The 27,679-nt window shown below is 49.3% G+C and overlaps 1 protein-coding gene across 3 annotated transcripts in view; it reads right to left on the minus strand.

Moving 5' to 3' along the window:
- LOC144939775 (SH3 and cysteine-rich domain-containing protein-like) overlaps nucleotides 1–25,297 on the minus strand; it is a 38,871-nt gene extending 13,574 nt beyond the window's left edge. For 2 of the 3 annotated variants that reach the window (XM_078866727.1, XM_078866726.1), the window contains exons 1-7: nucleotides 25,080–25,297; nucleotides 14,677–15,088; nucleotides 11,516–11,622; nucleotides 9,210–9,291; nucleotides 6,838–6,906; nucleotides 3,037–3,158; nucleotides 1,203–1,413 (exon numbers count right to left, since the gene is read on the minus strand). In XM_078866727.1, the coding sequence (XP_078722853.1) occupies nucleotides 1,203–1,413; nucleotides 3,037–3,158; nucleotides 6,838–6,906; nucleotides 9,210–9,291; nucleotides 11,516–11,622; nucleotides 14,677–15,088; nucleotides 25,080–25,271 (1,195 nt within the window). In that variant the 5' untranslated portion in view covers nucleotides 25,272–25,297. The remainder of the gene's footprint in view (nucleotides 1–1,202; nucleotides 1,414–3,036; nucleotides 3,159–6,837; nucleotides 6,907–9,209; nucleotides 9,292–11,515; nucleotides 11,623–14,676; nucleotides 15,089–25,079) is intronic. The other variant, XM_078866728.1, reaches the window with a different exon arrangement.
- Nucleotides 25,298–27,679: the final 2,382 nt, after the last annotated feature.

The raw sequence follows: 27,679 nt of genomic DNA on the forward strand, positions 1-27,679 counted from the left end.
GCCTCGACGGACCTGGTTTTCACCTGAGGACGGCTGCTTGCGTTGTGGCCGAAACGTCGTGAGAATAATTTTATTATGTTTTATTTTTATTATTTTATTACTTCCCTTCTACGTGACTTTACCGAAAGAACCAAGAAGATGAATCCCTGCAGTCACGAAAGCTTTAAATCAAAAAATATCTAGGAGTTACTCTTTGGTTGTTTCGGTGAAGTCACCTAGAAAGAAAATAAATTCAATAATAGAGTACGACGTTTCGATTGCAACACAAGCGGTCGTCATCAGGTAGAACTAAATTTGAGAGAGGGACAAAACACAGACACGGAGACACATAGACAGACACACAAGCAGAGAGAGACTCACACAGAGACACACAGAGAGAGACACACAATGTAGACACACAGAGAGAGACAACACAGAGACACACAGAGAAAGACACACAAGCAGAGAGAGAGAGAGAGAGACAACACAGAGACACACAGACAGACACACAAGCAGAGAGAGACAACACATAGACACACAGAGAGAGACACACAACATAGACACACAGAGACCCAATTCCTCTGTGTCGAGGCCTTAAATAGAGAGGGGGGGGCAGAAAGAGAGGTGGGTTTGCTGGGGCAGCTTGCTGGAGCTGAGAAAATTCAAGTTTATATATCGGAGTGCTGCTCATCTATCCATCCCTGAATGTACCGTGCCCACTTTGCTAGCTCTCACGTGTGTGTGTGTGGTGCTGGCCACCCACCCCCCCGTGTACCTTTCTGGCCTTCATAGGTGCTACTCGTTAACAACACTTGCCCCAACAGTCTGCTGAAGGCTACACGGGGGATTTTTGTCTTTGTTTTGAGTATGTGGGGAGTTGGCAAGGTGCTGGTTAGCGCTTTGCCGCTACAAACCTGGCAAGCGATTCCCACTCATGGCCAACATAAGCAAAAGATATTTGAATCAGTTCTGGGCATCCCCTAGGTTGACTCAGACTCAAATTAGCACCCGGTAGGGTGTGCAAACATCACCACTGGGGAGACAAAGGTAGCCGGGCATGATCATAGTCACATCACCCCCTTGTGTACCGTATTGGCCTTTGTAGGTGCTAGTTAACAGCACTTGCCCCAACAGCCTGTGTACCTTATATGGGGGGGATCTTTGTCTTTGTTTGAGCATGAGTGCGAGTGACTTGGTTCCATAGCGTACGCGCACACCTGTACCTGGCTGGCTGTCTGCTCTGGTGGCTGGCTGAGTCCCCGGCGGGCCCTCTAAATGAGCATCTGGGTTCGTGGCTGGCTGAGTGGTTTGCTGGGCGGCTGGCTGAGAGGCCAGCAGGGCATCTGGCTGGGTGGCTTGCTGCAAAGATGTCTGGGTGCTCGGCATTCCTCCTCCCATGTCCATCTCTTCTGGCACATCCATGAGATCGGCGTCCTACAGGCGACCGGAGTGACGAGATGTAACACGGGGGCAGTCGTTCAAAACTCACGCGTGTAAAACTCAACCTCCGTCGTCACACTGATGTCACAATCATCACCATCCAACGTCATCCAATTTGTCATCCAAAAAAAAACAATTTGATCCACCGTCCCTTAACCTCCGAAGTTCTGGATTGCTCGTGTACACCACCACCACCACACATCGCTGAATCTAAACCAACACCTCCAACCCAATGTGACAAATACAGCTGGGGAGGCTCACAATGTACCCACTGTAGACTGAATTTACATTGATGATATAATACAGCAGGCTCTTAAATAACTTCACTCGTCCGGCAGAACCCGTGAAGTCGATGAGATTGTTTTGTTCGGTTAACAATAGACGATTAAAAAACATCAACTTGGCTGCTGAGACGCAGGGCTGCGAGTGGAGATGAAAAAAAACCCAACTACATTTTCATAGCGAAGGGAAGGGGGGCGTGAAAAGTGAAAGCGTGTACAGCCAGGTGCCAGCCCAAGCAGTGGAAGGGTGCAGGGAGTGGATGCAGTGGTGCGACCGCGAAGAGAAGCATTGCGTTCCACACCCACAGTTGCAAGCGCACAAAAAAAATTGCGGCTCCTCGTCATGATCTGCACTCGATTGCAGGGCAGTGGATCTAGCAGCCGGTAATTCCACTCATCGCGATCCGACGGAGAGGCACACAAAATGTATTGCACGGCGCATAACCCCCGGTGAATGGTAAACGCGAAAATCTACACCACGGTGGGTTGCAATGACAGTGGTTTGAGAATCCCTGGTATAAACGGTCAATTACTGACCCCACATAATTAACCTTTTAATTTATATTTACCCCACAATGGTCTGTACTGAATTGCACCAAATAATCGTACGGCAGATGCAGCTATATCTGCAGTGCCGGGTTAAGCTAGTGCGGGGCCTGTAGCTATAAAGGGGCCCTAAATAAAAAAAAACACGTAAATATTAAAACACATACATTTTTTACTTGCATAGTAAAGTTATTGTATTTTTTCATTTGCTATACAGCCAGATAATACGACAAATCGCTAACGTTAAACACCCAGTCGTTCATAAAAGTTGAATGCAGTATAGTACTATAGTAATAGAGCAAGTGCAAAATTACTGAACCGGAATTAATAGCTTGAAAGCATTTAGCGCGGGGCCCTTGAAAGTGCGGGGCCCGTAGCATATGCTACTTTTGCTACTAGTATAATGCGGCACTGGGTCTCTGACAGCAGTGCAATATTAAGAATAGCTCACAGCGCGACCGTGGCCACCGATCTCAAACCGCGGGCCACTTGCCCGCTTCAATGATTCCTGGCAGCATATCAGATATTCACCACGAGACGACTCGACACGCTGTCCCGCTGGGCTCTACTCGTCAACATCGACGTTGACACGTTTTTGTTGGGCGTTTAGTTTTGTGGTCCTTCGACCACCCACCCCGCACCTCCGATTAGCGCGGTTGGTTACGCACGGTGCGAAACAAGTCCAACATACGCTCGCACATATAAACGTGGGTGTTTACATTCGAAGGAAGAGGGTGACATTTTTTGGGTTATTCTTCTTCCTCCGTTGCCGGCCGGTGGCGTTGCGTACCATGCTACTGCTGTGTCGGCACGGCCCAGGCTCACCCTCGCATCCACGCCCTTTCACGCGCTGCGCCAGCGACGTGCCGAATCGCAGAGTCTCGTAGACCGGGTCCACTTTCTTCCCGCATCCTGCGTGAATGGAGGAAGCGGGGGAGGAGGAGGAGGAGGGAGAGGGTGGCATCAAGGGGCGATCGGAAGTTGGGTTGGGAGAGAGAAAGAGAGAGGGTCCCAGGGGAACGGGGTAGACGCACACACACACACACGCAAACACGCACGTGCAACTCGTGTGTACGTGTGCCCACGTGGGGGCTCGAAGGGACCCCACACAGCGACGCTCCCCCAAACCCCTTCCCTGGCTCTGACTGAGGATCTCGTGACTGTTTCCAATCAGAGCATTGGCGGGTCTACACACGTTAATGTAAATCAACTCGTTCTCATCGCGGTTTAGTGGGGTTTGTGCACCATGCCCTGTGCCAGCGTGTGCCAGCCAAAAGGAGCTATGCCGTGCGAGTTCGCTGACCAACAGCGGATGAGGCTGTCTGCATCCACGCACTGCCTTCGAGCAGTGGGAAGACAGAGACGGCTTTCGCGATTCCGTGGCATGTAAACTCAGTTGCCGGTGACGAGGAGCCCAGCTTTAGACCACTTATGTGTACAAAGATAGGTTTGATGTCTCGGAGCAAGGAGACATGCCTGACGGTGCTGATTATGTTATTAGATTTTAATGAAGTGTCTTTTCTGGTGAAATGTAAGTATAACATGGGTAATGAGGCTTAATATGCATAATGTATTAGATACTCATGTAATTTGATCTGGCACGTCAGAATAAGTCGTGTAATATTCTTAATTTGCGTTTCCTGCTAACACGTGTCGAGGAAATATGAACCAAACGGATATCGAAATATAGGGCGCATTATTGTTTTGTGATTGTCAGAGGTGGCACCGTAAATCTACCTTCGAGGGCAAGTGGCCTAAAATAAGGAACTCCTTGAAACCTTGTTTAAAGCCACGCTTTGGCTCCACGTTTCCACGGCGTTCCGGCACCGTGTGCGTGATCACCGTTCGCTGGATACACTCTACGGAAGCGAAGGTGGATTTTGTTTATCGAACGCAGTACGAGCTTCGTAAAGTTGTCAGGCTTTATACCACGTGGTAGGCTCGTGTTTAGCTCAGCATGCTTGTCCACTGCCGCATAACATAGCGATGGTATCAATTAATCAAATTGCAACCCAGCTCAGTCACACTGGGGATGCTATTGAAGCAAATTGTCTGCTGTGAAAAGCAGAGCACTGTCCGTTAACGCCGCTGCCAAAGTGTTCAAATCATCAATCAGAGCGAAATTCGAAATTTTCAACGACGAATGATTGCTTTTATTCCTTGGGTAGTAAACCTCCGTGGTCAGCAACGCAGGTAGTGTTCTTACCTTACATGACAAAACACGGTATTTAGCATTATTGTGATGATGACGATGGTAATGGTGATGACGATGACGAACCCCAACAGTCTGTACAAATAGAGTCACAGCCCCCTTTGTTGTAGGCCATCTCATCGCCTCGCGTGTGTGTGTTACTACCTCGAGGACATAATTGATCTCCGGTTCATCTACTAACCCGCCAAATCCAGAGCACTGGATCATAGACAGAGGCGCCACCATACCCAGCCGAAATGAAGAGAGGCCACAGTGTGGAATAGGCCACCGTGAGAGAGGCAGCACTGCAGGCCACCAACATCGCATCACGAGACCCCCGTCTCGTCAGAGATCACCAATTGTGCTGCGTGGCATGGCAAAGGTACACAGGTGACAACACAGCTACTGCTGGACTTTGGGGAGAACAAGAACAACAGTAATTGACACGTGTGATCCTCGTGGCAGACGGTGGCATTATGATCAGCCCCGGCGTGCAGCAAATGGAGCAGCAGACGGAATAGCTGCCTTTTCCCATGACGCAACAATGGCGTGGAGTCGCTCTCCATCACACTCCCAATTATTTTTTATGCCTACACGAAAACGGATTTAGACCACGCGTGCATATTTTGGCACCCACTTGTGGATGATTCGAGCGGCGTTGGATTCACAAGTGCTTTATTTGCATACTTGCACGCACGTGCTCACGCGCGGAGGATACATTTTTATTTATAAATAGCAGAATGTTTTTTTTAACATGTCACGATTATTATAAATCACAATTTACTTCTCAAATTCGTAGTGACATCAATTGCAAAGATGGTGCTGTGTCGTTTGGAACTTTCTGCAGACTCGAATGTTCGCCATCGCAAATGGACGGAATTCAGTCCGCATCATCGCACATATTTCGTGTGCAAGGCGAAACAGAATGTGCCTGCTGTGGTACTGGTTGGCGATAATGGTGGTGGTGGTAATGATTAATAATGATAGTGGTGGTGGTGGCCATGGCGGTGGTGATACTTGATGATGACATGGTGGTGGTGGTGGTGATGGTAGTGATGATAGCATGCAGCATCACTTTCAACTCCTCTGTGACAAGGACCGAATTTCATATCTAATGGGCACATTTAATAGGGTCGCACGCTTTACTTGAAGCAACCACTTAACAGGCAGATCTTTAAAATACGTTCTCATGTAATCACCAGCTTTGCAGCTAAACGTAAACAATCTGAATGCCGCCACCACAACCCCCTTTGACCGGCGGCTACGTGCCGTCTCTGCAAGCAGCCACAAGACCTCTCCACAAAAAATGTAACTAACAAAAACGCATAGAACGCTCTCTCTCTCTCTCTGGCACACAATATTTGAACGTTTCCGCATTCGTACGACGGTGCACAGACGATGTTAAACACGTGGGCATTGCGATGGTGCGTACACTCTGGAGCAGTGCGTCGGCGAAACCGAGTTTATTGTTTAAAACGAGGCAAGACTGGAAACAGAGCACTCGATCCCCATTGCCCTGAGCGGTGGCCGGCTGGCATTGCTGCGCGGTCGCGGACGTTGCGGTGAGAAAAGCCAAGAAATGCCTCTCAGCCACTTGCACTCCGTGTGCCTCATTGAGGAAGCACATCAGCAGGCGCGGCGGGTTTTGGGCAAGACCACGGATGGGCACCCTGCTACCGTATGGGTTTGTACGTATGCCACGGGAGAGAGGTGTATTAAAGCCTCTGAATACCGGACACCACTCTTTCAGTATCTATGGCTTGAAACTGTTTTCCAGGACACAATGAGATAACGAAAAACCGGGGGTTGCAGGCAACTTGAGTGGATCAAAATGAGTTTTGGTTTCAGTGATGACACCAAAAGCACTCGGTGTTGTTCTGTTAGTGCTGGCGAAAGAAAAAAATGGCATGGATATAGCAGTGTGAACAATGCCACCTTGCAAGGTTTTATAAACTCAGAGGTGAAACTGTGCCAGCAGCTGTAGAAAAAATGTACGTTACCGTTTTTTAGTTTTTACTTCCCATTATTCCAAAATGTGTAAACACAGCGCAAGACAGCACGGAGGCTTAAAACGTTGCAAGCCATTGCTACACCTCAGTGGAGACCTGCAACTTGAGCTTCAAGCCAGAAAGTGGCTCCTTTGTCCCGTTGCTTAATTTATGCGGGTCAACAAGCGGACACATACGGGGGGGGGGGGGGGGTTGAAATAGATTTGCGAGTTTCACGCTTGGCACCACCCTTGGTCAAGTGTCCAATCAGTCCGCCAGTCCCCCCCCAAATGAATGCCACCGGCCCGGTGTTTGTCTGATCGTTGAGGTCCGTCCCCTGCTCTTTTGAGTCACCCCAAGGTCCGCCACCACGCATGCGGTAGAGAGAGAGAGGAAGACGGCGCGGGTTCACCTGAGTGGCCGTCCCCACGCCTAGCCGAGCTGCAGACACAAGGTTTCTCATTTCGCTTACGGTCTTCTTCTAGAGGCAGGGTTCACATAGCGGCGTGCGCGGGAGCGAGGGGGGAAACAAGACGACCTTTACTGCAAGCGAAAAAAAACACGCGCTAACGCACGCGCAGGCCTGTCCCGTGCACAGCTTTGGGCCTTCCAGTGACGCCTCACTCTCTTTGCGAAGTGTTCAAGACTCTCACGCACGCAACGCAACGCAGGCACGCGTCCGCGTCTCAAGTGTGTGCGTCAACACAAAGGTGCTTGTGTTGACGTTCTGGGTCTCGGCACACGTGGCGTAGCTGCGCCGTGGCCCAACACGCACTGATGCGACACGTGTGATGTGTTTGGATCATGTTTCTTCAACCGCTCATCTGGAATGGGGGTGGGGAACGTGCAGGAAGGAAACACGTGAGGGTCAGGAGCACTTGGGGACAGACTTGCCAATTCCAATCGTGTCAAATGGATGCTTTCAGGGATCACTGTGGAGTACCGTCAGAGGCTCTTAAATCAGGCTTGGCTTAAAGCCACCACACGTCCACCTGACCAGTCGTCGCCCCTTGCTCACACGCCAGACTCAAACAAGGAAAGGGTTTCCCTGAGGACGCTCGAGTCAAAGCCACTCTCCACTCCGCGCAGCCGATTGCTGCATCCGCGCACACTCACGTGTGCGCGCGCTGGTCGTGACACTTCTGAAAATGAACACAGGTTCTCGCTGATAAGTGACATTGCAGCTGCGCTGATGGTTTTAAGAAATGATGGTGGTGGGGGGGGGGAAGCTCAGCTGAAATTGAGAAGATATCATGCAATCAGCAATCAGATTTTGGTGAATTACTCAGCATTGCCACACCAATGATCCTTGGCCCGACTTCTCAAATGCACTGCCAGTCTCCAGCCGCGCATGGTTTCGCTTCTGCCAATTTTGTGTTTTTGTTTTTTAATTGTCTCTGTATTTTCTTGTTTTGGCAGCGCTAGACAAAATCTTAAAATCACGATTTAACCATTTTATGTTGTCTGAGTAAAACCTCAAATTGAATTATATATTTACCCAGAAAAGCTTCACCGAATTCTCAAGACTCTCTCTCAGGAGGGCCCTGTTAAGTTCCGCAGTTACGGGGGAGGCGATGTTGATTGCCGCGTGTTTTCTGAATTCATGACTTTGTGGGTCATTTTTCAAATTTGGCAAAGTCACTAAGCACAAATTGGGTACCGTCCTCATGCATTGACAACTGGATCAAGATCTGTTAATCAGAGGGAAATTGCAAAGGACTCAGAGGGACTTAAGACACTTGCTAATCTTTTTGCCAATAGACAGTATGCCAATATGTACGCAAACATCAAGACGGAGTAACCACCATGTTGATTTTTCACAATAATCAATCGGATAACTACCGGCCATCAACATGACAGCTTGTGGTATTACCTCTGTGCCTCCAAAATCATAACCACATCCCCGCGATGTGGCAGAATGCCACCGAGCCGAGCCCTGACAGAACAGATTAATCCCCGAGTGTTCACCGTACGTTTGAAAACTGCAAAAAATCCATCCGCCTCCGTAAAATGTCACTTTTTTTAAGAATAAACTTTGATCCTTTTCCATTAGCATCGCAGTCCTGTAAACCAAAGGGACCGGATAACAAAGGCGAGGAGAAAAAACGAGTTTACAGCTCAGCATGAGAAAATCGAGGAGCAATTTGAAGCACATTCCCCCGCCCCTCCCCCCCCCTCCAAAAATCGTAGACCCTGAATAGTCGTGAAGCAAAGCGGTTGGAAGCAGAATTACAGACCATCAGCATTTACATTCGTAGCATGTGGCTGCATGGAAATAAAATGTGGGGCCTGTATATCACAAGACTTCAAACATAAGGTTTGTGCAACAGGAGGTTAAGATTGATATTGTTGTAAGCAGATATATGTGCGTGGCAGCCTCTGTGTGTTTATGTGTGTATGGAAAAAAATGAATTTTGCACGGTTGCACAATCCAGTTAGGGCCATATGTGATTTCTGATCAAGTACATTTGAATCTAGCTAGCCTGGCCCTCTCCTAGGTCAACTCAGCATGTCATACATTGATTGTGTGAATCTCAACAGTGGAGATGCAGCTCAGGCTAGCGGTCAGACCATGCTTGGCCTTAATAACAGCCACTTGTCCCGACCACACACAAGGCTAAACGGGGCATCCGTGTTTGTGCGCGCAGCGCGCGAATGTTCCCTCAACGGATGCTGGAAAACAAAACAATACAAGCGTGAGAAAGGATGAAACCCAGTGCTAACGGGTGGCAAAGTGGCGGGGAAAGAGCGAAAGTCAGAGCGGAGGGCGGAGGCTGGGCTTACCGAGCGGGATGACCTCCATGATGCAGGAGAACTGCTCGTTGATGAGCAGCGGGGAGCTGTAGTGACGGCGGAATCCCTTCGGCTGAAAGCGAACGGCCGTTCACAGAAAACGCCGTTAGCAGCACGAACGCACCGCGCGCTCCTCTGCCCAGTGGGAACCTCGTTCCGCTTTCCCTGGGTGACATTGTGCAGTGGGGACTGCTCCTCGGCTTGGGAGGAACCTGTGGTGGCGCGTTGCTACCGGGCAGAGTAACATAGGGTCTACACCATTGGAACCTCATTTGCCAGTAAAAAATATATGATAATTGTTTTTTTTTACCCTTCTATCTGGCAACAAAACTGACACCTCTAAGGAAAGCTGTCTCGGATGTGGACCAATCAACTTCAAGGACAGTGCATATATTATCAGAGTTATGTTTTTTGTTTGCATTATGGCTGCAGGTATTGTGGTCTATGCAAACATGACTCCTTGTAAAAAGGTGTCAGTTTTGTTACCAGATAGAAGGGTAAAAAAACAATTATCATATTTTTTACTGGCAAATGAGGTTCCAATGGTGTAAATGCTTACCCCGAGCTCTCATACTCTGATGGTGCATTGTCTTTGAGTTGTGCGCCTTTTGGCGTCATCTGGTCCAATCCATGTGAGACTAGGCTCTAAGGAAAGCTGTCTCGGGTGTGGACCAATCAACTTCAAGGACAGTGCATATATTATCAGAGTTATGTTTTGTTTGCATTATGGCTGCAGGTATTGTGGTCTATGCAAACATGACTCCTTGTAAAAAGGTGTCAGTTTTGTTGCCAGATAGAAGGGTAAAAAACCAATTATAACATAGGGTCGTTAATCTCTGCGATTCGGTATAACAATCGGATCGTTCTCTGTGGCTTCGTGCCATTAGGATGGTTTTCCGTGGCTCAGCAGCATGAACATCATCTGCTGTGGTTATGTATCATTAGGATCGTTCCGAGGCTCGGTAGGATTGAGATAATTCTCTGTGACCGAGTCTCATTAGGATGGTTTTCCGTGGCTCAGCAGCGTGAACATCATCTGCTGTGGTTATGTATCATTAGGATCGTTCCGAGGCTCGGTAGGATTGAGATAATTCTCTGTGACCGAGGCACATTAGGATATTTCTCCGTGACTTAGCATCGTGAGGATCGTTCTCTGGCTCGGTATCATCATGATGGTTCTCTGTGGACCGGTTGCCATTGAGGATCGTTCTCTATGGCTCGTCGCACAAGTGTGAATGGTGCTTTAACTCAATAACCTTTCTATCGTAGTGATCCATGCTATAATAATGCCACACTTCACGGGTGACCATGGGGACCTTGGCAGTGGCTCTCACGGAGGCTCCACAATCTCCTAGAGTGCTCCAGTGATTGCATGTCTGCATTGTCCTGTGTAGCTTTCATTACAGGCAACACTGTGGAATTGGACATGGTCAATTTGGCAGCATTTGCAATTAATAAAAAAAACGCAATAATTTATTTTCGGCAAATTAAGAGAAAATTTGCAAATAAATGATTCCGTGGAAGCAGATGGCCTCGAGGGAATAAAGCAATAAATGTGACCGATGATGTGTGCAGATGTGTAAATGTGTTCGTGGCTTTATGCATATGCACGCTTTTCTGTCTGTTACACATTTGTTTAATATGTGCTGTTTTCGCTGGACTATTTATTCCTAGAGGATATTTTTGGTGCATGCACCGTCCCGTCATTGTGAATATACGCTTGTGTAAACGTGGATATGTTTGTGTATCTACTGCACAAAATCATTCATATGCTGGTATTTGTGTTCACTGCACACACGCAAAGAGTGTGTACAAATCTTGACCAGTGAGTCGGGCATGTAAACACGTGTGAACACGTGAGAACACGTGCGAACACGTGTGCTTGTATTTATTTGTATCTGTGAATGTGGGTGCACGCTCATGCGTGTCTGCTCACACTTGCACGTGACCCAAGTTCAATTCCCGGCCACAGCCAGCCTCCCTGTCAATGACCTAAATTGGGTATTCGGCCTCTCCTAGATCGACTCAGCCTTCAAGGAGTACCTGATGCGATGTGTAAAATTCCACACTGGAGAGACAAAGACGTCCGGGCATAGTGCTCATCATATCACCCCCCCAAAGTGCTATGATGGCTTTAATAGGTGCTCGCTAACAGCACTCGTCCCAACAGTCTGTATGGCTTCAGCGGTATGTACGTACGTACGTTAAACTTCTTTCGCACCGCACATAGCCAACCACGCAAATCGGAGGTGCGCAAATCTTTATCTCTGTGTACACGTGTGCGCAGACTCGCTTACCATCTTGCCCATGCAGCGCTGCATCTCGACACCCCCAAGGCAGCGGTGGTGCAGGCTCAGCTTGCACGCCTTGCAGCGCAGGCCGTGCTTGCTGCTGCTCCCCGTGTCTTCGTGGGGAGGATTTGGGGGAAGGGGAGGAGGAGGAGATAGAGGGGGTGCAGAGAGGGCATTTGGGGATGGGATGGGCGGAGAGAGAGAGAGAGAGATTCGACGCAGGGAGCAGCAGTGAGCGCATATTCACCCCCCGCTCCCTCTCTCCATCACCGTTGCATTTCAGATTAGTATGGTTCCGTGCACAAGTGGGTCAAACAAACAAGTCCTGGGAAGGGTCGAGCGAAGAGAATGGTGCCTGCATGCTCACGTGCCCTTTTCAAGGGTGTTACTTTTACAGCTGCTCTCCTCTTCTCGGCTCATCACGTTAAGCCAGTTCCTGGCATGTCCCTCTACCAACTTTGCCTAGCCATGTCGTGCACCTCAGTTCCACCCTGTCCTGTTCAACATTGCCCTTACTTTGTGCTGCCAGCCTCTGCCAATCCTGATAACGACTCCGCCTTGTTAGGGTTCAACACAAGCAACGTCTGGACCGGTTTTGACATTCATTGTCTCATTAGCTGAGTCAGGCTTACTTAAACCAATGCTGGTGAAATGGCCAATGTTTAAAGGCAAAAAGGACCCTTTCTCTAAGAAATGGGTTCAAGTTCGACAGCAACTGATGTTATCGTACGTAGCACACAATCATCACTGAGTGCTACTGTGGAGAATATAAGTAACACAACAAATAAGCGGGTATTATTCCACCTTTCCATATTCATTTCTTCCCACACAACATGTTTTGATGTGTATACAAACACAATTCTCCTGATGACCATTTTTGAATGCAAATATTTGTAAAGTGAGGCGTACCATATTTTCAAAAACCCGTTCAAGATGACCTTCTCTTTGTGGAAAAGCTAGCTTTTGCTAAATCAGAATCTCATAAAAAATGTTCTTAAAAGCGTGGCGAGGTATTATCAGCCATGGTCATTCCACTGTTAGATCAAGGCTTCCCAAAGCCATCGCCACCTCTCATGATCCTTTTATTGTACTAACCCACCTCGCACCTGGACATTTATTATCAGTCCATATGAACAGATATATTATAAATTCTGAACACATGAATGAAAATATGACCTAAAAATAGGTCAGTACGCAAAATGCGATGAGTCTAGCTGGATTTTCTGGATGATAAATGGCGATTAAAAAATTACAACTTTTGTCGCTAGTTGAATTGTAAAGGTCATGGGAACAATTTTTCAAGGGTCATATCTCTTCTTTAGCCAGATATTGCTGCCCGTAACTGTAATTTAAACTTTAATATTGAATACTTAATTCATCTTTATTCATATTTAATATACAAGTGTACATTTTCAAAATATATATCTGCGATGGTCACGTGTGGACCACTTGTCCAGTTGATACAGAACCCTGTTCATGTTTGTTTCCAGCTCCTCCAATTTCTTTCCCAACGTCTGTCTCCCTCCGAATACTACTGGACGGCTTATCCTTCTAGACTAGTTAAGGCCGTTGCATTATTTAACCAAAACAGTCACTTGGCAGCGCAGGAAAACACACTTCAATACGAGCAGTCGGTCGATACGACGAGACAAACATCTTTGGCTCGTGCACGCGACACACGCTCACCCGTAGACACACGTGTGCATGTACGCCAACACAAATCCTGTGGCTAGCCTGCTTCGGCACATGCTAGCTTTGAACACCTATTACATCTGCTCCAAACTAGCAATATGATCACTAACAAAAAATTAGTAACACAGACACCCACCAAAATAGATACCTTGTTAAAAATGTCACCTGCCGCACTGACAAGTCAAAGGCAATGTCTATACAATGGTCAGCAGCTTTCGACTTCCCAGTGCAGATGGTGACACACCAAACCAGGCACCCTATAGAGGCTGCGTAAACCTATAGACCGCAGGCAGGTACAGACAACATCATACCAAAGTGGAATAACCATGACTCACATTAAACAAAACAAGGCGGTTTAACATGTTCCTGGCCTGGTGGATTATGGTGAGAAGTTGTGTGAGCAAGCACCCATCATGACCTGCACAATGCACTGGATGTGGGTGCAGTTCAAGCTGCCACCAGGGCACCACAGGTGGAGATGTTAACTACCTCGCCTGGTATGCAGGAGGTCGTGGGTTCGATCCCGACCTTGATGCCTGCTCTATATTTAAAGTTTGCGTGTTCTCTCAGTGGTGGCGTGGCTTTCTCTCCAGGTCCTCCGGTTTTTCCCTTCACATTTAGAATCAACATCACGCGTTTAGAGTAATTTAGCTGCTTTACATTTCCACGTGATGAGCCAATTTGTTGAGCTATGATTTTTAGCCAGGTCGCTTCTGAAAATGAGCCATTTAGCTCAATGGTAAAATTTAAAATGTAAAGTTTATTTTAGGTACTCAACCTATGGGACACACAAGGCAGGACTATACACTGACAGCCACCCCTGCGGTTGTGGCCACAGTGGTAGGAAGCGATGCAGACACAGGCTAAGATCCCACCAATAGCCAACTGGACTGTTGGAGGAAGTGCTGTTAGTACACAGCTACGAGGGTGTCCTTTCAAGCGGCATGGGACAGACATCGCACGAAGTACTTATTTGAGGCTGAGTCGACCTAGGGAATGGCTAGGACCAGTGTTGGTCATGAGCGGGAGTCGAACTCGGGTCGCCGGGGTTTGTAGCGCAGCGCGCTGACCGCTACACCGGCACTCCGCCCACTCGCTCGAGCAAAACAAAAATCCCCCTCTGTTTTCCTCCTGATGACGATCGAAACGTCGTCGTTTTTTGTTTATTTTTATTAATTTGAACCTACCTACGTGACTTTACCGAGAGACCCAAAGAATATGAATTCCTGCAGTCACGAAAGCTGTAAGTCAAGATCCCCCGTATAGCCTTTAACAGGCGTTTTGGGGTCCACGTGCTGTTGTGAGCGAGCACCACCAATTAATGCCGGTGTGGGTGGCCAAACACCACGCCTCCCCGGTAGTTCATGCGGGTACTCATTTGAGGCTGAGTCGACCAAGGGGGAGTCCCAGAAACGGACACAGATTCATCGTGACCGGCGTTGACCGTGCGCTCGCGCGAAGTCGAACTCACGCACCCACAATCATGTGGTTGCAGATGTCGCAGAAGGTGGGCTTCTTGAAGACGTGCTCCTGGAAGTCGTGCTGTCGCTCGCCGGGGAAGAGACGCAGCGGGGACGGCGGCGGATGAGCGGCGGCCACGTTGGTGGTGGCGGAGGACGAGGAGGAGGAGGACGACGAGGAGGAGAGGAGTGCCCGGGAGGACCGCGCCTCGCCCAGGAGGCACTCGCGCGACGCCGGGGGGAGCGGTGGCGGCGGTGGTGGCGACGAGGGGCTACCGCGGAGGGCGGCGTTCGGGATGAGGGCCGGAGTGAGGATGAGGTTGCCCTCTCCCCGCGAGTCCCGGTCGGAACGCTCGAAGACGTTGTCTGCACTGCGGCTGCGCAGGGACTTGGTCTTGAATGACAGCGAGCGCTTCAGCCTCTGCAGCTGTGCACACGTTGGGGTTGGTGGGTCAGAGTTCACGAGGGTTGGGATTGGGGTTTCCCTGTTAATTTTGCGTCGTTCGAAGTGTGATCGGGAGTGTGAAGTGTGATCTCATTCAAATTGATGCAGGCGGGCGACTCAAGATTGTGGGGGCTTGGAATGGGCATTCATATTAGGGGTAGAGGATGGGTACAAAAAAAATACATGGATACATAGGTAACATCATTGTTTTGGTTCACATTCATCAATTTATTGACATTGCTACTAATCCCTCCGACAACATCGGTGCATCAATGTTTTGCTGTCGATGTTGTGTTTTTCACGGCGTATAAAACGCTGCCCTTTAAAAAAAAAACACGCTCTTTGATGGAGAGAAAAAAACTGGTCCAAATATTGTTGACAGGTGCACGCATTGTAGATAGGTTTAAAGTTAATATTCTGGTAATTATACGTAAGTTTGTTCATGGTTGAGTGTTCATTCTGGAACAACAACCTTTTGTATGTTTAAGTAGAATATTACCAAACCATTACATTTTTCGACATATTTTGGAAAGCAGACTTCAACGACAGCAGAGTGCGACTGTTTTTTTTTCTATAACATGATTCATAAATCCTTTATTACGATGTATCCTGCAAAGCAGCGCAAATTTGTGTCGAGGGGTAATCCGGCAACAGCAGTCAGCTATTTCATTTATATTTTTATTTTCTATTTCATACTTATTCATAATTCTTTTCTTCTATAACAAAGATTACATTGTAATGCTTGCGTTGTTCTCCTTGCTAAATAGTCAATTAAAAAATAGTCAACAAAGTAAAACATCACACGTAAAAAACACTTAGTCGACTCTTCGATATGTCGATGATTTAAATTCAATGCCCCATCCCTGGTCGCGATTCACTGCCGGGAATCGTTTTAATTCCAGACCATTAAAAACCTTTTTGTGTTTCTGTCTCATTATAACCACCTCGTTTGCATCGTCCGATTTTTTTCCCGGATCATTTTGTACGATCTTTGTTAGCTCCATGAGCTGGATTGTATCGTCAGCGTACCTTCTGCGTCAAATTCACGTGAAGCGAACCGCCATTCTTACGCGCGCGATTCGATCGAAGAAGAATCCTGAGCCTTTAGACGTCGGTTTTGTTTCTCTCGGCAGATCCCGTTGCGTCATCGTGTCGGCGTTAAGCGCAGAGAGGGTCCCCGTGAACGAACACACTCAAAAATACCTTGCATTTTGGAATTCAGGAAGGTCGAAATGATTATTCATATAAGGAATGTCACGTGAACAATATGAACAAGACTACCTTCATTGCTGTTTCATTAGGTCGTCTTAATGCCATCTGCCAATTTCCCCCCTTTTGACGAAGATTAACCCCCCCCCCCCCCACCTAATTGTGTATGCCTGTACGTATTAAGGGAGAAGAGATCAAATGGGCATGCAGAGGTGTGGGGCTGTCGTTAACACTCTGGTCTCCCTGGGGGCACACATCCATCGTGCCCCCCCCCCTTCAAAGACAGCGAGATAACATTAATGTAGAGTTAGTCAGCAGATATTTGGCGCAAAACAGTTTTTCCTTAAATTACGGAGCCCTTGAGTTACTTGGGACCCTGCGCTTTGGCTTATTCTGCTCACGCCGTGCTTATCCAATGATTTCCGTGGAGACGGAGCGATGAATTCAGCTCATGCGCAGAAGCGCGATGGATTGTGGCATCGCAGGAGTGTGGGGGGGAGGCCTTCATCCAGCAGTGGATAGAACATGCCTGATGATGATGATGATGGGAATTTACTGCGATTGTTCCACGTTGTAGCTTGGCTTCATCACATGGATAGGATAACATAAGTGGGATGTAATTGGTAATGAAATAGACAACTCTTTTAAAAAAATTGCATTGATTTTAAATACCCCCATATTTCACTTTCATGTGCAAATCATTTTCTCGTCGTCATGGACACAGGTTATTGTGTGCACACCGCTAAACATGACATGAACTGGCAATAAATCTACTTGTACTCAGAGCCACGTTTTAATCCACAAATCCTACTCTTCCTAAAAGCACTGGACCGAAATTTATGAGCAACAGCTCTAACTATAAAGGTCTCGGGGTCTATTTATAAGTGAAACGACAGTGTTCGTCTTGCAGCTTTTTGACATGACCTTGCCGTTCAAATTATTTTAAAATATTCCCTTTTTATTTTTTCTAGAAGCCATGCCCAATAGTGAATGTGAAATTGCGATTTGGCATTTTTGTCGAATGCCATTTTTTTTGTACGTGTGGCAAATGTATTTAATTAGAGGCAATTATTTGCATCCGGACTCACGTGACGAAATGTACGAGATGGTGGGAGAGAGTGAGAGAGAGAGAGGGGAGTTCTCAATTTAACCTTAAAACACTCTGAGGGCACCGATATACATTGATGTCTGAAAGGCTTGTCAATGCCTCTGAACACAAACGCTTAACACAGAGCATCAGCGGGGGCTACGCGAGGCCGCAGACTAAAAAGGTAGCCAACCTTTAATGGGTCAGCCCGTAAACCGTCTCACCACAATTGGACATTTAGACTCAGAAGCAAAGGCGGCAACATTCTTGGCCACCGTTGACATTGAAGATGATAGTAATACTAATGTACACGCTCTTGGTCACTCCACCTCGACACAGGAGGGGGACTTCAGGCTGCTGGATGAATATGCAGCCGTCGGTATTTTTGGGGATTCTTGCGAGGACACCGGCATGCAACACGATGTTGAGCTCTGCGGGTCGTTAAAATGTGAACACTTGGAGTGCTTACTCACTCGGTGGGGCAATTCAAGGGCGCTGCTTGGCATTGCGTGACACATTTACCCATGGAGCAATGGGGATACTGCATTCATTCCATTTCTAAGCAGTTGGGCACTGTGACAGAAATCTATATCAATATTAGAAAGAATATTTATTTTTAGTGTTGCATAAAAACGTCGTCTTGTATTTTGCAATGGGCCTATTTGGAACCATTCAGCTTTACAGTGGAAATGTGTCTTATATAAATATAAATACTCTCATGCTTTGTCATCAGGACAAAAACCTCAATTTATTCCATGTATCCTATGCGTGCCGCACTGTCAGGGGCAGCTGACACAATACCCTCCTGCAAAAAGGTCTTGCCGATCTCAGACACATTCATCGAATTCACAAGCGGATGCCACATTTTATTTATTTATTACATTTTACGTGTATCTTCTTTCTTTGCCATTCCGTGTCTCGGCCAAAATGAAAGGAAGCGTTTTCTCTGCCAGTTTTGCCCCCTATTCCAGTTAATGAGCCTGATGTTGTTAAAACCAATTAATCTCTCAAGGACAAGAGGGCAGCTCACACAACCCAGCTGGAAAACGCTCCAGTCTGGACATGACAGGAGATCTCCCGGTGAACTTTGCTCATGGCGATTTGATACCAGCCCCCTGGTGAGTCCTCTCTTTTAGCCTCTAGGCAAATCACTTTTCATTTGCTGCTACTTTTTACACTCTCGAAGTTCACATTTTTTTAGGCTCTTGGAGCTTTATACTTGAATGGTTATCAACTTGCGGATTTTTTTTTCAGCAATGATTTGGGCTGTGCCTAAGAACCATCCAAATTTCCAAAATGTATTTCGTATCATCATGAACACATTGTGAAGTCTCACAACTTTTTTTCTTTGAACGTTTGGACAATTGCCTTTTTGAGTATATTTATTTGTGGAAGGGCAAACAGACTGCCGAGAGAAAGGCCATGCTTATGAGAAGACATCAAGCACCATTGCGATCGCTCCAGGCACAACCAGCTCCGTGTGGGATGTGTTGTCGCAGTGCACGTGAAATCATCGTTCTGGCCTGCAATGCTAAATGCCAGTGGTTGGTTGTATTCGATATATTCTCAAGTGATATTTCTCCTTTAGTGTGCAATATAAGTCAGTGTGAACCAAAGGCAGATTTCACCCAAGGAATGTTATGCATCTTGGTCCTAGGACTGGCGGGTTTCTGCTGGTGGTGCCGTTCACATCGGCAACATGAGCCGTCGAGGATCATGCCGTCTCCACCCATCACAAGCAGATCAACAAAACGCTGTGGGTTGCACCTTGTGCAAGACGCTCTAGGGCATTGTGAGCCTTTCGGCTGATATCACCTGCCTATTTGAGAACCAATTCGAGGAACCCTTGTGACAGTTCCTTGCAAAAGGGCAGCACAATCAATGGCAACGTGCTCCGGCTTGGACATGTCACAGTGCTATGAAGAAGGATCATTGCCCGAATCGTTGCTTGTTTGCATATGTTTCCTTTGAAGGCCGCGGGGTTTTTTTTTTGCTCCAGCAGGACATGGTTAGACAATAACTAGAGGCTCGTGCCTCTTCATGCCCGAAGACATTGTAAAACTGTGCCATCTGCCCATCTCTCTTGAAATGATTTAAACTGTGACCGAGTGGCTCTGGCTTCCAGCACCATTGAGAAAATAGATTTGAACCTCATTTAGAAATGTCTTGAGTATCTCATGTATAACTATAATGACCGCTCCTCATCCATACAAAACTATTTTACGAGTCATGCAAGATCCATTAAGGAGTGAACGTGCGATGTTCATATGCATGCTGTATACCACTGTTGCAGTAAAACTAAATAACCGTGATTTAAACATTGCTGGAATACCTGAGCATCTGTTGCATGGAAATGTGCTGCTGCTGCTGTACGGATATGCGGGCAGTGGTGTTACCGTAGAGGCTGTGGGAACTGCTATTACCTGACCAGTGGGAACATTGCTTCATTTAGAAGTGTTCAGTAAATCGCAACCCTATAATAGGGCTTATGTGGGTCGAGGGGGGCAAATGATGGCAATGGCTAAGTGGAAAGGTGTGTATCTGGGGGGGGGGGGGGTAATGGTAATCTGATATCTGGACATGTATTCTGGGCATCGCTCTGGCAGACGCTGAGCCCAAAATTGCGAGTCATGCCTTCCAGTTCGTTTTACGCACTCGGGCGGCAACACAGCCCCTGCCAATCGCGTGTCCGCGCGATTTTTCGTCGGTGGCGAAGCTGCGGTGTGTTGTAAACCCCTAAGGCGATTTCCCCCGTCGTGGGTGCTGTGGCGTTTGACGTTCGTTTGACGTTCGTCGTGGCGTTTCATTCATCTCAAATGTTTCGTCGCGACGATTGAGGTGGGAGTTCCATGTCTGGGTGCGCGGGCAATTTGTAGGCGTGAGCTGTTGTGCGTCTCTGTCGTTCACACGCAGCTGCGTTGCTTCTTCTGTTATTATTATCAGAGGCTGCCCCCCCCCCCCCCCATTGTTTTTGATGGGTAGTGCTCTCGTCAACCACATCTCTCAAACTAGCAGGATTCGTTAAACAAGCCTGATGAGACGCAGAAGATTGAAATCGGTCCAGATTTTACTTGCTTAAACAAATGCTACAGGATATTGGTCTGGAAAGATAATACGCCGATAGACTACAATAGTGTTTTTTGTTTGTATGCAGAGATACAGAGTTCTGCTTGTATATAGTATATATATTTTTTGCAGCCTACATCTAACAATCAACAGATTTGTCCAACGCATTTCACATCATTCCACTGGCTGCATTTGGAGAATGTCTAATGAGATCACTTTGTCTTTCCAGCGGCGCAGTGTACATCTACGCTCCCTGTTCTGTACAGTTCACATCACGTCCTTGACTCCGCAACCCTTGGCGAACCCTAAGGGCAAATTAGTTTCTTATACAAAGCCAATAGCCATGGCGTGCAAAGTTTAAAACCCACCGTTTTCCATAAAAGGGATGAAAAATGTTCAGGTGGACGGACACGGCATGCCCTCGAAGTGATTCACATTTCATTCAAACAGTTTGCAGTTGTGGCGCACACAAGCAGTACGTGTACGGCCCGAAGGCAGCACGGATACGGCCCGAAGGCAGCACGTGTACGACCTACAGGCAGCACGTGTACGGCCCGAAGGCAGCACGGGTACGGCCTGTAGGCAGCACGGGTACGGCACGAAGGCAGCACGTGTACGGCCTATAGGCAGCACGGGTACGGCCCGAAGGCAGCACGTGTACGGCCTATAGGCAGCACGGGCACGGCCCGAAGGCGGCACGTGTACGACCTACAGGCAGCACGTGTACGACTCGAGGGCGTTGCTGTAATTACAGCAACCACAGACTGCAACACCTGCTCACTGACAAATTAAGATCCCTTGTTTGGACAGTCTATTTGTTTTTTCTATCCGTGCGTTCCTGTCACTCTTTGTAGACTTAAACATGGAGGGAGCGTACTCGCAGCTGAACCTGGCCGTGTCCGGGCGCCTCTTATTCTCATTTTGATTTATTCTCTTGAATATCCGCGCGCGATTCATTCACGACCATCGAGTACCTCGTGTGTTAGTTTGCGCAACCCCTTGAATGACCCTGTGGTCACTCGGCGTCGTCTTCGGATGCTGCTGCTGCTACTGCGTTCAGGCACGGCGCTGTCGCCCTTGTAACACAGCCGGGGAGAAAACAAATGGACTGAAAATGTAAGCATCGCCACGTGCCGGCACTGTTGTTAGCTCGTGGGAATAAGACGAAGCTCCGTTAAAAAGATGCGTTGTGAATATCACAATGGAGGGTGGGGGGGAGAGGAGTGAATTGAATAATTAGAATTCCCCTCCGACTGCTAAGAAGGAAGAGTGTGGCTCAACTACTTTGTCCTCGCCATTTGTTTCGACTTGTCACGTGTATCGGCTTTGTTACCTTACACATCTGATTGCATTCTACTATAATCGCAGGTTTCTGTTATCCCGTACTCCACACGTTAACCTATTGTCCGGGCGTATTAGGGAATGATTGCAAATTGCGTTGCAATTGTTGCGCGCGCGACGGAGATTAGGGTCTGAAACAATGGAACTAAATCCTCACATATAAAATAAGAACCATTCTGTAAAGGTCGCCGTGGAAGAGGAAACGAAACAACTCATCTCGACGCTTGCCATCGTGACGGCAGCACTGGTGAACAAACACATTCCTGCGGAGGGAGCTGGTAGGAACGTTGGGTTGCTCGGTCAATGGCCAGGGTCAACGGCGTCGTGGTGTATTCCGCAAATATGCCCGACTGTGAGGGCGGGCACGAGCCGGCGTGAGTAGGTTAAACGTTGAGTTTTATAAGGGCACCGCGGGGTGACCAGCCCCTCCCCACCCAGCCCCTCCCCACCCAGCCCCTCCCCACCCTCCCCACCCAGCCCCTCCCCACCCTCCCCTCTCCACCCAGCCCCACCCCTCCCATTTTTGGATGCACGACGGACGGACGGACACAATAATCCCCTGTGGGTTGGTGTAACCAGGAGGTTCCTATCAGTAATAAAGAACTTGTTTATCCCACACACACACACAAAACAACAACGACAACTCTGCAACATCCACGATGGGCTCGCTCTGTGCGTGTTTGATGGAGTCCGATCGACCGACGGCGCTCTGCAGTCGATCTGCTTCGAGCAACGGTCGTGTTCACTGTTGCGCGTGCGTTGAACTGCGTTCGCGACCGTGCGTAGCCAGCCGTGATAATCGGCAAGGGGGGGGGGGGGATGGGAGGGCGGTGGCACGGGTGAAGGACAATAAACTAAACGCAGCAAGCCGAGCGGCTTCCAAATGTCGGAAGGGAAGAGCGTTCCAGACGGGCGCAGGACGCAGCGCATCTGAAAGCGCCGCGCGTTGCGGCGTTGACCACCACCGCCTGCTGCTTCCATTGTGTCTGCGCAGACGCACGCGGGGAGCGCGAGAGGCGCCAGACGGCGAAGGTCGCCCCGTATCGCCACGCCGTGGGCTTTAGCGGAGGTCGCTGAACACGAATGACGGACGAGATGCGTTGGGTACTCGAGCGCAGAGCGTGGGATGAGATTTGTGGGCGTTGCGCCGGCTTGTGCAGGTGTGTTCAGGTAGGGAGCGGTGGTGGAGCGGTTAGCGCCGCTGCGCTACCAACCTGGCTACACCCGAGTTCGATTCCCGCTCACGGCCAACGCCCAGTGACGATTATCCGAACCGGTCCTGGGTTGACTCAGCCTCAAATGAGTACGTGGTGCGATGTGTAAACATCGAGATTAGGAAGATAAAGGCGGACGGGCGTGATGCTGGCCACCCCAGCTTATCATTGTGGCCTGCAGGCCTTCATAGGGGCTCGCTAACAGCACTTGCCCCAACAGTCTGTTAAGGCTACACGGGGGACCTTTGTCTTTGGTGGGTGACGTGTGTGGAGCGGGATAGCCGCGCGGTGGCATATTTGGGAAAACGTAAAATGGTATTTAAGGATTTGAGAAAACTCCGTCTTACCTATTGTTATGACAAAGTATGACAGGCAGTAGAATAATGATATTCAATATCCTGGATGTCGGGAGAGACGTGTGCAACAGCTGCTTTCGAAGTGCGTGAGAGTTGGTTCGTGGTGTGTGAGTGACATTGTTCCTGGCGGTGTGTGTCTATGTGTTATGGATGTTTTCAGGGTGCGCATATTATACGAGGCACGTGGCCTTTTTGTGATCAATTGCGCATCGTTTGAATCAATATCATGGTGTGCGTCAATCCATGTTGTGCGTCATCCCATGGTGTGCGTCATCCCGTGGTGTGCGTCATCCCATGGTGTTCATCAATCTATGGTGTGCGTCAATCCATGGTGTGCGTCAATCTATGTTGTCCATCAATCAATGAAACGATGCTTACTGAGGGGTGTAGTTATTGGTGTGTATGTATGTTCGCGTGTGTGTGTGTGTATGTCAGACCAAAAAGGGTGGATGATTCGGGGGTATATGTTAGACGGTGAAGGATGTGTATACACGTATATATGCCAGATAGAAAAATAAGGTATGCGATAGGGCTGATTAATGGGGTGTGTGTGAAGGTTATAGATTAGTTCAGGGTATGTATGGGAGATAGTTAAGGGCGTGTGAGATACATGAGCAAACGTTGGGTTTGAGAGATGGTTAATGGTGTGCGGTGTATATGAGTGAATACTATTTTACGATGAGTCGAGGAGAGATCGTTAACGATGCGTGTGTGTGAAATCAATGAGAACACGGTGTGTATGAGAGGTTGGTAATCGTGTGCGGTGTGTGAGTGAGAGACGTTCACGGCGAGTGTGAGAATTAGTTAACGGCGAGAGATATATTATCACGGAGTGTGATTGAGAGATGGTTAATAGTGTGGGTGACTAGTTCACGGTATGATCGTTATCGGTGTGTGTGTGTGTGTGGCAAGACGAGGCAAGCGTTGTTATGGTGCACACGCACAGCAAACGAGGCATTATCTCTCCTTTCTCAGCGCTACGGAAGCGGACCGCCGTGAACGGAGACGCGTTTGTGACCTTCGTAAAAGACAACAGCAAGACCGCACGGCAAAACGCTCGCTTCGCATTTCGTGTATCTCCTTTGCCAATGTTGATCCACGAGCCCACCCAGCCCCCGCCTCTGCGAGCCAGGAATGCGCCACGCGCGAATTCGTAAATTCCTCGTCTGCCGCTGAGATCCTCCACGCGAGGAGAGTGCTAATTGGAGGCGCGTGGAATGGGCCATCAATTAGGAATAGCGCAGATAAGATCACACGGCCGAGCTGAGCGGGAATGGAGGCACGTTTACGAACAGGTGTGTATATGTGTGTGTGTGCGTGCGTGCGAGGGAATGGGGTCTTACAAGATCGATGATTTAAAGATAAACGGAGGGGGGGGGGGAGTAAAACATTTCAAATCCGCCGCGAAATATTCTTCCTTGCGCTTGTAAATTTGGATAACGCGGACCATGCTCGTCTGCTTGCTACCTGCTCAGCATGCAAATACATACCCCTGCCCTGCCCATGGGATCATGAAACGTGAGAGCTGTGGAGAAGATGCACGCAGCAGCAGCAGCGGCAGGGGCTCAGCGTGACACAAAGAGGCATATGCAGTCGACGAGCCATCGTGGACACTGACGCTACGGAGTGGTTTGGCGAGCGGGCGTGGTGCACGCTCACGGCCATACCAGCGGACAATGCGAACATGGAAACAACCATACCTTAGATTCGTGGTGTCCGTCCTGAGAATGTCCCATGGTCACCGGAGAGGCCACGGCATGGCCCAAATTGTGTTGGGATCCATGGAGCTGCTGCTGCTGATGCTGCTGATGATGATGATGATGCTTTTCATGCTCGTGCTGTTGCTGCTGATGCCCGCTCGACTCAGCGTCCCTACTCGCAGTCCCCGCCATGAGTGACAGGTACAGGACACCCGACCCCCCCCCCCCCCCCCCACGTCGGGGGTGCAGAGACCCCGAAGAATAAGGACCCCCCCCTCCCTCCCGGCGACCACACACAGACACCCACACTAGGGGGTTGAAGCGATCGAGTAGGGTCGCTCACTAGGGCAGGGCAAGGAGACGGAATGAATAGCGCATGTGCGCAACCAAACAAAAACTTTACATCACGCAAGATACACGTCCTGCAGAGTTGGGCACTTGTAGCCTCTGTGCCGTCCTCGGTTAACACGAACACGAATTACGATCGCGCTGTGTACGGCTGCAAGCGTGCGCAACGAGACAAGGGACGAACGCGTGCCACCCAATGCGCGCGCATGAATCACGAAACGCCGATGTATTTTACCCAATGCGCGCGCGTACGTTGCGTGCGCACGCCGATCAACGAATTGAGAGCCGGGCAAAGATTCCGTCGCCAATGTTTATCATTCGGTTCGAGGAGAAATCCGACGGTGCCTACAGCTCGCCTATTGTGTGGCAGCCACGCGCGCTCAGCAGCAACAGCAGCAGCAGCAAGCAGAGCAAGCGAGCACGTGTTGAGACGGAGGAGGCTCGCAAGAGGCACGGAGGAGCTACTGCTGCTGATGCAGCCCACCCGGCCGCTCTTGACGCTCTCCCTTGCCCCGAGATCTCTGCGTGATTGGATGCAGCCCAGAGGCTCAACACACAGGACGGGTTGGTGTGGGTGGAGGGGATGGAGCGCGGACTATAGGACGGGCGGGATGGGATCGAGGGAAGGCGGGGGGGGGGTGAGTAGGGTGGGGGGGACACGGGATGGAGTTGTGGCGTCCGTTGCACGTTTGTGTCTTTGTGCGTGCGGGGAGCGGTGGGCGCAGTGGTTAGCGCACTGCGCGCTGTGAATTATTACTTGGCGGCTCGGGTTCGATTCATGCTTACAACCAATGTCCCGCGGCGAATATCTGAACTAGTTCTGTGGCCTCACCATGGGGCGACTCATCCTTGAGTGAGTACCTGGTGCGGCGCGTCAACATCAGCACCGGGGAGACAAAGGCTGCCGGGCGTGGTGTTAGCCACGCACTCATCTCGAGTGCCGCGTTGATCTTCATAGGTGCTCGCTAACGGCACTTGTCCAAGGATTCTGGTGAAGGCTTTCTGGGGGATCTTTGTCTTCGCGTGTGTGGCTCACCGGGCTGTTAGTAGACACGAACGCCACTTGCTCAGACAGTCTACAGAGCTAAATGAGCGGTCTTTTTTTAATCTCTGTGTTAATGATGTATGTGAAAAAATAATAATAATAATAACGTGGCCATGCTTGGATTGCGCTGCGACCCATTCAAACACGTCGCACTTATATTCCTGGGCATCGGCGTCACTTGCATGCTGTGGGTGAACGAGGATGTGGCCTCCCCTAGGTTGACTCGGCCTAAAGCCGATCATTGATACGACATTTCAGTGCCGCCGTGTGTCCCTTGGACCTTGGTAGGCGTTCGCTAACAGCGCTCTCGTCGTCTCAACTTAAATCTCAATGTTCTCTTTTGAGAATGTGCGCATGTGCAAGTCGGTATGAACCGGACCTGGGCCTCCCCTAGGTTGACTCAGCCTCAAATGAGTACCTGGCGCGGTGTGTAGTAAACATCGCCACGGGGGAGACAAAGGCGGCCGGGTGTGGTGTTGGCCACCCACCCCCTTGCGTGCCATGCCGGCCTTCATAGGTGTTCGCTAACAGCACTTGCCCCAACAGTCGGTTAAGGCTATACGGGGGATATTTGTATTTTTTTGTGCGTATTTATGTATGTGGAGCGGTGGCGCAGTGGTTTGCGCTACGAACTTTGAACTCGGCTCCCCGAATTCGATTCCCCTCCAATGCTAACACCCGTGGCGAGCGGTATCGAACCCGATCCTGTGCCTCCGTCTAGGTCGACTCAGCCTCAGATGGCTTACCTGGTGCGGCGTGTAAAATTCAGCATTGTGGGTGGGGGGGAGAGACAAAAGCGGCCGGGCGTAACATCTGAACCTCGTTCGCTGTGCCGACCATAACAGGTGCTCGATAACAAAGCTTGACCCAAGACCCCATATAGAGGCTATGCGGGCCAGCTTTGTCTTTATACGCATGTGTCCGCGTGTATATGTGTGTGTGTGTACACGCCGGGGAGCGGTGGTGTAGCGGTTAGCGCGCTGCACTACGAACCTGGCGACCCGGGTTCGATTCCCGCTCACGGCCAACACCGGTGACGATTATCTGAACTGGTCATGGGCCTCCCCTAGGTCGACTCAGCCTCAAATTAGTACCTGGTGCGCTGTGTAAACATCGCCACTAGGGATACAAAGGCGGTCGGGCGTGGTGTTGGCCACCCACCCCTTCCTGTGCCGTGCCGGCCATGAAAGGTACTCGCTAACAGCAC

The sequence above is a fragment of the Lampetra fluviatilis genome, chromosome 2 (assembly GCF_964198595.1).
Source record: "Lampetra fluviatilis chromosome 2, kcLamFluv1.1, whole genome shotgun sequence".
In the NCBI taxonomy this organism is placed as follows: Eukaryota; Metazoa; Chordata; class Hyperoartia; order Petromyzontiformes; family Petromyzontidae; genus Lampetra; species Lampetra fluviatilis.